Genomic DNA, 13,832 nt, shown 5'->3' with positions numbered 1-13,832 from the left:
TCTCTGCTACCTCCGGTTCTTCTTCCTGTCTTCTCCTCAGTGGCACTGTCCCTACACCAGTGTTTTTCAACCTTTTTTGAGCCACGGCATGTTTTTTTTTTACATTGGAAAACATCACTAAGTCTATAGGAGGAACGAGCTAGGTGTTGCCACACGGTACTTGTATACTATATTTGTATACAGTGGGATAATATGTTGGTATCAAAGGTTTGGCATCTATCTGCCACTGCCCGCATGCAAGTTAGGGCATCTGGGGAGGAAAATACGCAACTAGAACCAAGTCCGCTATTAATATTCTATTTGTTTTATTATCTGCAAACAAAAATTGTGTTTCCTTTTGCTGTTTCTGACTATTATTTCACACTTTTAATGAGACGGCTTATAGGCTTAAAACGGGCATTAGCGCCGTGCTTATAGCTTGGCTACCATTAACCCCATCCCAAACAATTCACTTCATAGCAATTACCTTACGAATTTCCTGTAATTACTCTGGGCCATTCACATGTAGTCTGAAAACGCTGAGAGGTCAAACTGGGCGCCGGTAATCGTGAGTGATTGAGTCTGAAGGAGTGTCACACACGCACACTGGAGGGTTTGTTTCCACCCGGCTTTTAATTGTCCTGATGAGAGGGGTCACATTTTGTTTAGTGGAGGTCAAGAGTGGCTCCTTTGTTTTGGTTCCTAAAAGCACGGAAAGGAATGCCATCTGATGGGATGAAATGACAGGCCCTCCACGGCAATATCATTTAGTCTGCATTTGAAGTGCAGCCATAATTAATTGGAGAGAAAACCACGCACTGAAAAGCTCTTTTGTTCGTTTGTAATTTCCCATTAAAGCGGCGGTCGAAGCTGAAAAGCTGAATTCAAGTCAAAGTGTTGCTTTTGAGGCAAACATTTTTCACTCTTTGTGACACCACTCATTCATTTGACCTTATGGGGGATCGCAGTTAAACTACCTTATGGGGGATCGCAGTTAAACTACAAGAAGGATTCTGGCTGAGCATTGCATTGTGGTCCAAAAAGCATTCTGATTTAAAATACTGAAATACATTGTGAAACTATACCAAAAAGGCTTTTTAAATGTTTCTTTATATGAAGTACATATATAGTACACGTAATATGAGTAAATAAGCCATGCAAGACTCCTGCTCCAGTAGTGTCACAATAAATGGGTTCCCTAGGGAACCTTAGTGATAAGTCTTGTTCCTGTCTCACTGAACACTGACACCTAGTGGCTTGTGTAGAATGTAGTACTGTAGTACTACATTCACCCATTCATCCATTTTCTACACAGCTTATCATGGCTTCCATATTCCAGAAGCGGGGTACACCCTGGATTGGTGGCCAGTCAATCACAGGGCACATATAGACAAACAACCATTCACGCTCACCACTCAACCACCGTGCAGCCGTACCACATTCACAATGACATTATTTGTCAGTTTTCATTCATTCATTCATTTTCTACCGCTTATTCTCACGAGGGTCACGGGGGTGCTGGAGCCTATCCCAGAAGTACACCCTGTATTGGTCACCAGCCAATCACAGGGCACATATAGACAAACAACCATTCACACTCACCACTCATCCACCGTGCAGCCGTACTACATTCACAATTATTCACTATTATTTGTCAGTTTTCATTCATTCATTCATTCATTCATTCATTCATTTTCTACCGCTTTTTCCTCACGAGGGTCGCGGGGGGGCTGGAGCCTATCCCAGCTGTCTTGGGGCGAGAGGCGGGGTACACCCTGGACTGGTCGCCAGCCAATCACAGGACACATATAGACAAACAACCATTCACACTCACCACTCAACCACCGTGCAGCCGTACTACATTCACAATTATTCACTATTATTTGTCAGTTTTCATTCATTCATTCATTTTCTACCGCTTTTTCCTCACGAGGGTCGCGGGGGTGCTGGAGCCTATCCCAGCTGTCTTGGGGCAAGAGGCGGGGTACACCCTGGACTGGTCACCAGCCAATCACAGGGCACATATAGACAAAGAACCATTCACGCTCACCACTCAACCACCGTGCAGCCGTACCACATTCACAATTACATTATTTGTCAGTTTTCATTCATTCGTTCATTCATTCATTCATTCATTCATTCATTTTCTACCGCTTATCCTCACGAGGGTCACGGGGGTGCTGGAGCCTATCCCAGAGGTACACCCTGTATTGGTCGCCAGCCAATCACAGGACACATATAGACAAACAACCATTCACGCTCACCACTCAACCACCGTGCAGCCGTACCACATTCACAATGACATTATTTGTCAGTTTTGTCAGTAAAAAGTGTTTTCATGGATTCGTTTTGGGGTTAAAGCAAATCCTGCTCAGATCGAGCAGAATAACCGTTTTCCTGGCAGCGGTCTTCCTCGCTCCATTTTGAGGAGGACTACATAAAAGATTCCAACCAGATGTGTTGTCGGATAGGCACACCCTGGTGCCAGTCCACCTGCTACACCGAGCCGGGTGCCAGATAGTGGCACACAAGCCTCGCAATTATCTGCACCAAACATGCACAGCCCCCATGAGTCATTGCTCTTCACAGCTAATTTAACTAATCTCAACTGGAGGGGATGATCCAAGAGAATAATGCATCCGGGGGCCGAACACATTGCAGTCCAATTGGAAATATCTAAAGGGAGGCAAAAGGTGTGCAACATTTGCAACTTTTTATTTCTTTTCCAAAGAGAATATGAAAAGCAAATGAAGCATGGTATGGAAATACCGAAGGACAATTTAATCATGAACACAATGATTTAAAAATATGTTCTAAATGAGACTATTGTGACAGCTATACATTAGTTAGGTGCTAATAACAAAAGATAGTCGAATAATTCAGAACCTGTAAAGCACAACTAAGACTTTATTGTTGTAATTTTTATTGTTTATAACTTTATTGTTTTCATTGCACACCACTTATGCACAGGCTAGCTACTTATACGCTATATACTACTACTATAATACTACTCACTATACGAGCTATACGCTCAATGTCTCTTCAGTGTAACATTACTGACACCTAGTGACCAGAATAATATATATGGTTTGTCTTGCAGTACTTTTTGGACTCATAATACTCCATTGACAAACACTAAACAAATAAAATAATACATTTTTGAAAAATCGTGATAAATGTTCCGAGCGACTGTAACCTGTATGTATACGTATTTAATAATAATAATAATAATAATAATAATACATTTTATTTGTATAGCGCTTTTCAAAACACTCAAAGACACTTTACAGAAAAATTGAGTTGAATAGAAACAAGTAAACAGAGTAAAAGATACGTTAAAATACAACATTAATTCATTTATACACAGTTAAAACATGAGTAAAAGAGGGGCGGGGCACAGCAGTCAGGTATAAAAAGTAGTTTATGTAGTTTAAGTCTATGTAGCTAGGGAAGTCGTTGTACACAATCACAGTAACGATCTGGCGGTGGATGTTTTCACGCTAGTTAACAATACAACAAAAATGTCGACATTTTTAGACAAATGATTTTTTCCTGATTAAAATGAACAAAGCATTATTAGAGCCCTGTAGACATGACAAAACACGACTATAGTCACATTTATACTCTTTTTATTTACAACATATTGCGCAACTGCAGGGTCTTGAGACACATGCTAACTCGCAAACTAGAGAGCTAGCGACCTAAACGGTAGCCTCCAAGTTATTTCCTTTAAACTTAAATAACCAAAAACTTACCACTTCCACACGGATAGGGAGGATAACTATTAACAGTTATTTAACCTTTAACATGAACATTAATCAAACGTAATAATTTTTTCCGGGTACATGATACCATACAGCATCCATATCAAACTTTCATATCAAGGCGGGGGCCTCAAACTAGGGTCCGCGTGTTTGAGACCCCTGGTTTAAGTCATCTGGAGTCAAAGTAACCACAGATTATTGTTTCTTTTTCGTCACTTTTAAAGACGCTTAATGGAGAAAAGCAGACCTTTTGGCGGGAGCTTATATGGGAACTAATTAGGCGGCACTCCGCTGCGTCTCTCCGAGCTGACAGTTGAGAGGAACGCTTGGTTGTATACCCGGCAGTCTCTCAGAAAGCAGGCCATAATTCATCATTAGGACATCAGAGTCCAGGTGCAGATGAGAACTGATAGAGGCTGGCAACCAGGCAAGTCGGGGCACTCGAGGAAGAAAATCTTATCCCGAGGACAATTCCCAGGTCACGGCCACAGTAATTGAAATAATTGTGCCCCGAACGTTGTTTAATCACTGACAATCACACAGGCTGGGGGTATTAAACTGAGGAATGCGGGAGTCTGATTACATCTGCCACCCTTAACTGTCTCCCCTCCCCTGAACACCATCAAGCTTCTCATCTGTTCTGTTGGAACTTTCTGGAACGTGCAAACTATACCACAAAACAGGGAGCTGCGTCTGTTTGGAATTCATTCCACAAACTCTGCATACAGTAAAGTGAGGCGCCAGCTTGGTTAAGGACGGGCCAGGAAATGAACTAAAAAAAAAAAGCCTATGTTGAGATGCAACAAATCATTTGTCTGTTATTAACCCTGAGCCTGTAATTATGCAGATTACCATAGATTTTCCTTGATGCCTGGAAGTGAGATCCAGGGGTTGTTCTCGGTGTGGCAGGCGGACGAGGGAATGGCCATGCATTACTGAACTTGCCACATTCATCATGTTGACTGATGGCACAGAGAGTCGGTCCCCGGGTCCCAGTGGTTAATGTAGTGGGTAATTAACTGTCATTTGCCTAGTAATAGGCCGATGATCAATGGTTTGTGAGGAAACAAATTCTAATCTGGCAGCTGATGAATGCATGCTGAGGCTGGGGCAACTCAAGTGGTGGGAGGGGCGGAAAAGATGGAGATTGGGGGGAAGGAACGCCGCAGATAGAATTTTAAATGGCTACAGGGAGTCAACCCTGCAAAAAAAGTAGAAATAAATAAATGTTTACAAGAGTCTACAAAAAAAAACAACAACTGACTGCCAAAGTCACTAAAAGCTTCACGATGATCGTGATCACTAACGAGAAGTTACTCAGGATTGGCTTTCTCAAGAATTCCGGAAATTCATTCATTTTCTACCGCTTTTTCCTCACGAGGGTCGCGTACACCCTGGACTGGTGGCCAGCCAATCACAGGGCACATATAGACAAACAACCATTCACACTCACATTCATACCTATGGACAATTTGGAGTCGCCAATTAACCTTGTTGGATGAAACCGGAGTACCCGGAAAAAAACCACACAAGCACGGGACATGCAAACTCCACACACCGAGGGTGGAATCGAACCCTGGTCGCCTAGCTGTGCGCTAACCACTCCACCGCCGTGCCGCCCCAGTTCAAGTAATTCAAGACCCTAAAATCAAAGACATTGAAGCCCATGATGAGTGTATGTAAAGTTCCCATTGGATCTGTAGTATCCTGTAGTATCCGTATGTAGTAGTATTCCAATATAAGGTACAGCATTCACAACAGTCCAGTATTCAGTCGTATTTGACACATTTAGTTGGCCAAAGCTGAAAGAAACACATTTGGAATAATACCACCCCTGCATTTGCCAAAAGCAGACGGGGGCCTGCAGACTCTGATCTGGTTTTGGGGTCCACTGGGCTAAAGCCTTGTGGAATAATTTAATTGGTGTCTGTTTTTCCCGCTCATCAAATAGGTACCACTGAGCCATACCGGGCTGGAATGCACAAGCCAACGCAAAGCGACAATACAAGGTATTGAGCACTGACTGCATCAGTTCCCTTTCAAATTCGGATTCTGATTCATGCAAGGCATGAATTTTGATTCCAGGCCGTATCTTCAACCTCTTTAAATAAACATGCTGTCTTGTCAGCCGTGGATATTAACAATATGTCGAGTCAGATATTTGACATTGTTATCCGCTCTCTTTTTTAGCAGCCCTCCAGACATAGCAGACTCCAGCAGTTGTACCGTTGTTAGAAGACCCGTGAGGAACATATATATTTATTACCAATTATAATCCTCAGCTAAAAAGTATTGAATCCCGTGCTTTGGGTTTTCCGCACACGAGGCCTCTAAGCTGTCATCCTCTGATCCTGCGCCTTTGAATTCATTACAAGCAAAACCACGCTTAATTTGCCTCCTCCCTTGAGAGCCATTAGCGTCCATGACATCAAACTGGCAGAGCGGCGAAAGACGAGTGGCAGGTACGCTCCATCCATCTTCCCTCCCCGTAGGGCGAGGCAGGCTTTCCCCGTGTCCCGACGCTTTAGAAAGTGTTTGCCACACAGGAGCTGCCATCGCCATGCAAAAGATGGCCATCTTGTTTTGTCAGCTTCGGTTGTTGTAGACAAAATATGGCTTGATTGGAGAAACCAGAACATATGTAAGGTCCCCTCAAGCTACAGAACACGCTGGAAGGTGATGTTGAATCATTGAAAGCCGTGCTTAATGTAGCACATACTGTAGGTAGCGAATGAATTATGCAGCAAACAAGTAACAAGTGCGTGATAAGCAGCCAGGAGGTCTGTTTAGAAACCCGGGGCAGTCTTTGGGCTTTTTTTCCCTCGTCATTTTCTTTTCAATTATTTTTTTTTATTATTATTATTTTATGGGCATCCATCTGGAAAGTGGAAAAAAATGCTTCATTATCAAAGATTTAATTTCTCTTCTGCTGAGTCAGAGCTCTATCAACACGCCAGAGATTTTTCTTCATAATAAGTTACAATGAGATACATGTGAACTATCATAAAATATTAGTACAACTATGAATAATATTATAATAATTAATTATTAGCTATTAAATTTTATTGAAATTACATATTCCTATGCTGAAATATTAAGTATAGTACAAGCCACATATTCAAAGCAATAGTTATCCTCCCTATCTGTGTGGAAGTGGTAAGTTTTTGGCTATTTTAGTTTAAAGGAAATAACTTGAAGGCTACCGTTTAGGTGGCTAGCTCTCTAGTTTGCGAGTTAGCATGTGTCTCAAGACCCTGCAGTTGCGCAATATGTTGTAAATAAAAAAAGTATAAATGTGACTATAGTCGTTTTTTGTCATGTCTACAGGGCTCTAATAATGCTTTGTTCATTTTAATCAGAAGTTTTTATTATTTGCCGTTTTATTATTATTATATTTATTTATTACTGATTGATTGATTTTCTTGATTCTTGATTTGTTTATTTATTTTTCATCTTATTTTGTGCAGAAAAATAAAAATTAAGATATTTGAGAACAGTGGAATGTTTTATCAGAGCTTTTCTTGTAGAAAATCGGAACCAAAGCACTGAAAAAGTTTGTATATTTTTCTGTTTTTAATAAATGCGTTTTTTTGGGGGGGGGGGAAATTTACCCCAGGTAAATTGAGTTTGAGACCCCTGGGTTAAAGTCTTTTTTGAGGACTTTCAGCGGTATAGTATTATTTTGTTTTGACCTCTTAAGTTTGCTTTAAGTTGTCTCAGCATCAGCAGTGAGGAAAGTTGTGTCACTTTGTTATTGATTGCAGTGGTAGAAACACACAATGGTCACAGTCACCAGGAATCTTTAAAGGCAAAGTAGTGTGACGGACTTTTTAAACGGGGCAGGTCACCTCCATTTATTTCCAAGAGCTGAGACTGGAGGACGGAGGTACGCAGACAGTAACATTGCATCGGCTTGAGATTTTTCAATTTTGTCTTCATTGTTTTACGTCTTCCTTGTAACCGGGTATACAACTTGTAACCTCAAAAACACAGGATTTGCACATACTCAAGCCACAAGTACGACAGACAGTACTGTAGGAATAACACTTTCTGCACACATGATTATAAATATTCGGATTACTCCAAATTGTCCATAGGTATGAATGTGAGTGTGAATGGTTGTTTGTCTATATGTGCCCTATGATTGGCTGGCCACCAGTCCAGGGTGTACCCCACCTCTCGCCCGAAGACAGCTGGGATAGGCTCCAGCATGCCCGCAAAACTCGTGAAAATAAGTGGTACAGAAAATGGATGGATGGTTGGATGATGTTATGCAAACATGCAATAAAAGCCTGTTGTTCTGGTGATCACACCTGGTGCGTGTGTTACTAGTGACACCTAGTGACTGCTGGAGAATACTACAGTTCATCAACGTCTTTTAATGCCTGTATTTGTATTTTACTTCATTTTATGCTTGAAAATGCCAAGTTCAAGAATACATACAATTTACTTTAAAAAGCATATTTTCAACTTATAGTATGCCACAAAACAATAATCATTCATTCGGTCATGATGTTCAAACTGTGATTAGTGAGGGACAAATAACTAAATAAAGTAAGTAAAAGTCTATCTTTAGGATTAGTCTATTTACTTATACATCTCTTAACCAACCTTTACCAAATCACACAACTTTATGGATAGTTTGTAAAACAAACACCGCCGCTTCTCCGTGTATGTTTTACGTTTGAAAGGTGCTTGGCGATTGTAAACTTTCTTTCAGCGATCCACATCTCAAATATTTTCTGGGACAAACGTGACCCTGATTGGCCGAAAGGTTGAATTTATGTAACTAGCTTTAACATCACAAAATCCTGAAAGGTTTGCTTTTTTTTTATACATCTATCAATACATTCCATCATTTCCAATCTGGGTGCTTGAGAGCACGGCATCTGAAAAAGATTCCGGTTGGCAAAAGACAAGGACATTCACCCCCGCAGAGTAAGAGGCGTCTCGCTGTGACGCTTTGTCGGAAGCCGCAACACAAAGTGCTGCTGTTAGGCTCAAACGCTACTTGCTCATTATCTTGCACTAAATCTATCATTTCTTGGTTTTTTATTTTTTTTTAGATCAATTACGTGCCTCTGCGAGGAGAGAAGTCATCATTTCTTCTATTTTATGTGAGCGCCTTTTGGCGATACGCAGGAAAGAAAAAAAAGGACACAAGATAATACAGACATATCTAAATTTAGAGGGCTCAAAGGAGGAGGCATAATTCTTTTAATTAATTCAGTATTAATCCACAGAAGAGGCCCACTTTGTTTCCACCTCGCTACTGTGTTACTAGTAATATCCTTCATTGTCTCAAGGTGTGTTGACAGTGGCCCTTAATTCTGGAAGTATTCATGAGGGCGCAATCTATCTGCTTCTTTTGCCTCTGGGAAACATACTTTCTGAAGGTTAATAAACAACCCTGCATATCCCGAGCCTGGAGATCATTTATCAGATTGCGATCTCTTACAGACTCAGAGAGTGGCATGCCGTTTTATCATTTTAACAACGATGGCTAAAAGTGCCCCAAGAAGTCTGCTTAATAGGTTATTTTGTTATATGATTTTGTTATCAGATTCCTTTCTCCCTTGTAGCCTGGTCTGGGCCGCTGTGTAGTAACAGCCCTGAATCCCTAATGAATACTCCCATTAAAGTCCCTGGAGCAGGCAGAGAAATAATAGGGTCCTCCCTGGGCAGTGGTGGAAACCATGTCCCATCTATTTCAATGGCACAAGCTGGGGCCCTGCTATTCTTTTTTATTTGGCTTCGTCCAAGCCCGGTCCGTTGGGGTTATTCATTCATTCATTTTCTAACGCTTGTCCTCACGAGGGTCACGGAGGGTGCTGGAGTCTATCCCGGCTGTCTTCGGGCGAGAGGCGGGGTACACCCTGGACTGGTGGCCGGCCAATCGCAGGGCACATATAGACAAACCATTCACGCTCACCACTCAACCACCGTGCAACCGTACCGCATTCACAATTACATTATTTGTCAGTTTTCATTCATTCATTCATTTTCCAACGCTTGTCCTCACGAGGGTCACGGGGGGTGCTGGAGCCTATCCCGGCTGTCTTCGGGCGAGAGGCGGGGTACACCCTGGACTGGTGGCCGGCCAATCGCAGGGCACATATAGACAAACAACCATTCACACTCACCACTCAACCACCGTGCAACCGTACCGCATTCACAATTACATTATTTGTCAGTTTTCATTCATTCATTCATTTTCCAACGCTTGTCCTCACGAGGGTCACGGGGGGTGCTGGAGCCTATCCCGGCTGTCTTCGGGCGAGATGCGGGGTACACCCTGGACTGGTCGCCGGCCAATCGCAGGGCACATATAGGCTGTTTATACAACTTAATATTAGCAGATCATTTTAGTCTGTGGCGGCACAGTGGACGAGTGGTTAGAGTGCAGGCCTCACAGCTCGGAGACCAGGGTTCAATTCCACCCTCGGCCATCTCTGTGTGGAGTTTGCATGTTCTCTCCGTGCATGCGTGGGTTTTCTCTGGGTACTCTATGAGATGATTATGATGATGATTATTATGATTATTATTAGAGACTAGTGTAGAATCCAATAGTTCGTCAACGTCTTACAATGCCTTAGACTGTATTTGCATTTTAGTTCATTTAGTTATTGTTATGCTTGAAAATGCTTTTTTTAGATATTTTAGATTTCTTTTGGCATATCTACGTTAGCCTTCACAAAACAACCGTGGACGAGGTTACACACAAACAAACAAATGCTAATGCTAAACACCCCTTCCTTATTATTGAATAAGGTTATGCTATGAAGTCACCTTCATGACGATCCACATTCCGGTCTGTTTCAAAATCTGTGGAGTCCCAAACTTACTATTATGTGTGCCGAGTGGATTGCATGATATATTTTTTGCTTTCCCGACTCAGGTTGTTTGGCGTAACGGGGAACTGCGCAGCCTGCAGCAAGCTAATTCCAGCCTTCGAGATGGTCATGCGGGCCAAGGAGAACGTCTACCACCTGGACTGTTTCGCATGCCAGCTCTGCAATCAGAGGTGAGTGATTGAACTGCGTTGAACCCTCATCTCGTTCCCCGTACCTCCAACTGGCTGCTTGGGAAGAACGATGGCACCGTGGTAACCCCAGCTGTTGATACGTGAACAAGGAAGATGCATCAGGAGATTTATCACTCTAACAAGTGATCACGGAGATACCCCAGATGGAGCGAGACATGATGATCTTGTATTGTACAGATTTAAGCTCCACAAAGTTCGAGAGGGCCCTTCTCTGTTTACATCAGTCTTCATTACACGCCAGAGTCCTGTCAAAGGAACGTGGTCAGAGAGGATGAATCAGCCATTTTTACCACAACTCCACTTTTACAAATGTAACAATGCTCCCTTTTGAGTGGCATTGTCCCAAAAAAATATCAATAAAAATATCATAATAACTCTCCTGCCACCCGTAAAGCTCTAAGCAGAAGGAGAGTAAAGCAAATGTTGTATTACATTATATTAGGGCTGGGCGATATATTGATATTTTTTTAAAATATCGATAATTCTGTTAAGGACGATATCAAAAACAAGCATATCGTTCATATCGATATGCGGAGGTCTCATGTTTCACGATGGCGGCGCCCGAGCGCAAGCTAGCTACGACAGCTCTGTGTCTCCTGAAGTATTTTTTTGTGTTTAATTGTGCTTTATTACTTTTATTACTTTCTTATTCCTTATTGTTTTGTGCCATAGCGACCCTTGTAAGCAAGTGTGCAGCTATGGATTTTCATCTTATTGCATTTGTAGCTTGCCGCTTGCATCATTGTTGACACTTGGGAGCAGCTGTTAGCATTTGTTAGCATCCCTTGGCTACGTCCAATATGGAGAGGCTGCTTAGCCAAGCCCTACGTTATATATGCTCTGCATATGTGAAATGCTTTTGGGGAAGGTTTCTTTAGAATTTGAATTTTGTTTACTTTGGCGTTTATAAGGCTAACATTCCAAGACCGGGGCTTTTGAGCTCTTAGTAAATAGTTCCATCAAAACAGGAAAACGAACAGACTCGATGAGCCTTACGATAAAGTGGAATTACATGGGCGAGCCATTTTGCGACAAGACAAGAAAATACCTGGAGACGCATCAAATATTCAGATATTATTTTGGCTTGTCGTCAAAGCTCACTTCTATTCGCGTGACGACGATGGCTCGCTGACACCCAGACGGCCAAAGCCATGTAGATGATTTCCATGTGGATAGTCTCTAAAGCTACCCCTACGTGTCCTACCCCCTAACCCTAAAATCCTAACCCGAGCTGTAAATCTAAGCAGCATTTTTGAGCCCACAGAGCGGCTTCCTTTCCTGTGAACTTCTGACTAACCTGGGAGCACGGGGGTACTTGGAGGCTGCCAATATTGACATTTTTGATGTGTGGTTTTTACCGGTAAGCTGAGGAAATGTATTCGGGAATAGCAGCAACATTGTCAATGCCACTGTGGAAATTTCTGGATAGATTTATTTGGGTAACTTGAATCCAAAACGATGAAACACAATGAACACCCAAGTGTTTCTCTCATTTCAGTTTCTTTCTTGTCTCTCTATTATCCTGAGAAGTATTCTATTTTTCAGTCAGACGTTCTTTCACCCTCAGTGAGAAAGCTTGTTAACATGGTTTCATTCATACAACTGCCGGTAGTCATCATGAGCACCCAACTTTGGCTCCCAATGTGATGTCAGAGTAACATACTGTAAACATTCTTCCAAAATTGGGCCCTTCCCAATTGGGCCCCGTCGTGAATCGGTGCCAGACTACAGCCCTGTTGTTGGGGACCCCAAAACCCTAATCTCTAACTTTGAGCCGTAAATGAAGGTTGAGCAAAATTAGGTGTAAATGATCTTGGTATCAAACTACCGCCAACACTTAGATGAAAATATGAGCTGGAAACCTCATATTCCAAATATACAACATAAGGTGGCCAGAAATATTTCAGTATTGAACAAAGCAAAATTTGTTCTAAATCAGAAATCACTCCACACTCTTTATTGCTCTCTGGTTCTACCATATCTTACTTATTGTGTGGAAATATGGGCTAATAACTATAAAAGCAATCTTCACTCGCTAAATGTACTGCAAAAAAAGGTCAGTAAGGATAATTCATAATGCCGCCTACAGAGAACATACTAACTCCTTATTTCTAAAGTTCATCTTCAAACAGCTAAAATAATGCATAAGGCTAAAAATAACCAATTAGCTAAAAATGTCATCCAGTACTTCTCTACAAGAGAGGAGAAATATGATCTCGGGGAAGAAGTACATTTGAAACACTTCTATGCTAGGACTACGTTATGCTAGCCATAGCATTTCAGTATGTGGAATCAAACTATGGAATGGATTGAGTAAGGAAATCAAACAATGCACAACGATGAGCCAATTGAAGAAACAATACAAGCAGTTGATGTTTGCTAAATACAAGGATGAAGAGTCTTGAACCAGTCATGATGTGCTATATATATCACTATATTGACACTTACTATGGTACCCATTATGGCATTGGATGATCATATCACCCAGTACTTCGGTACAAGGTGCATTATTAAAAAAAAAAAACCTAAACTGTATTATGGAAAGCAGGAAGTGAACAAATGTAACAGTTAGTGATTGTAAAAGTACCAGATGGAGGGGTAGGATTGAATAAGCTTTGCTTCTTCCTACTCCTTTTGGACATGTGGAACTGGGAACTGATTATGGGATGCATTCAATTGTAATCTGATGCATGTTCAAATGAAATAAAACCATTACCATTACCATTACCATTACCATTACCATTACCATTACCATTACCATTACCATGACTTAATCAAATATATAAGCAGTTGTGATCCACATGAATGTTACAAGGACGAACAATCAAACAGAAAGTCTTTGTTGAAAATGTGCCCACATACTAGACACATGGTGAATACTAAATTCAAAAGATGTGGTTACACACAATTAGCACTGGGTTATTGTCTTGCCACTTCAGCCGGCTGCACCAGACAGCATCTCCTAATAGAAGAAGTCAGCTAATCTTCATCAGCCGGACCCAGGCAGGCCAACTCTGCTCTCCCGCATTAAAACCCACTTAAGC

At 41.7% G+C, this 13,832-nt stretch overlaps 1 protein-coding gene across 2 annotated transcripts in view; it reads left to right on the top strand.

Annotated features, from left to right (window-relative positions):
- The window catches only part of lmo3 (LIM domain only 3), a 51,325-nt gene that overhangs the window by 26,233 nt on the left and 11,260 nt on the right, over positions 1-13,832 (top strand). For both annotated transcript variants that reach the window (XM_058069029.2, XM_058069028.2), the window contains one exon: positions 10,642-10,767. In XM_058069029.2, coding sequence (XP_057925012.1) covers positions 10,642-10,767 — 126 coding nt within the window. The remainder of the gene's footprint in view (positions 1-10,641; positions 10,768-13,832) is intronic.

This window comes from Doryrhamphus excisus, linkage group LG2 (genome assembly GCF_037039965.1).
Source record: "Doryrhamphus excisus strain RoL-2023G ecotype Guam linkage group LG2, RoL_Dexc_Guam_v1.1, whole genome shotgun sequence".
NCBI classification, from domain to species: domain Eukaryota; kingdom Metazoa; phylum Chordata; class Actinopteri; order Syngnathiformes; family Syngnathidae; genus Doryrhamphus; species Doryrhamphus excisus.
The sequence above is the reverse complement of the archived record's forward strand: the minus strand, read 5'-3'. Positions and strand labels throughout refer to the sequence as shown.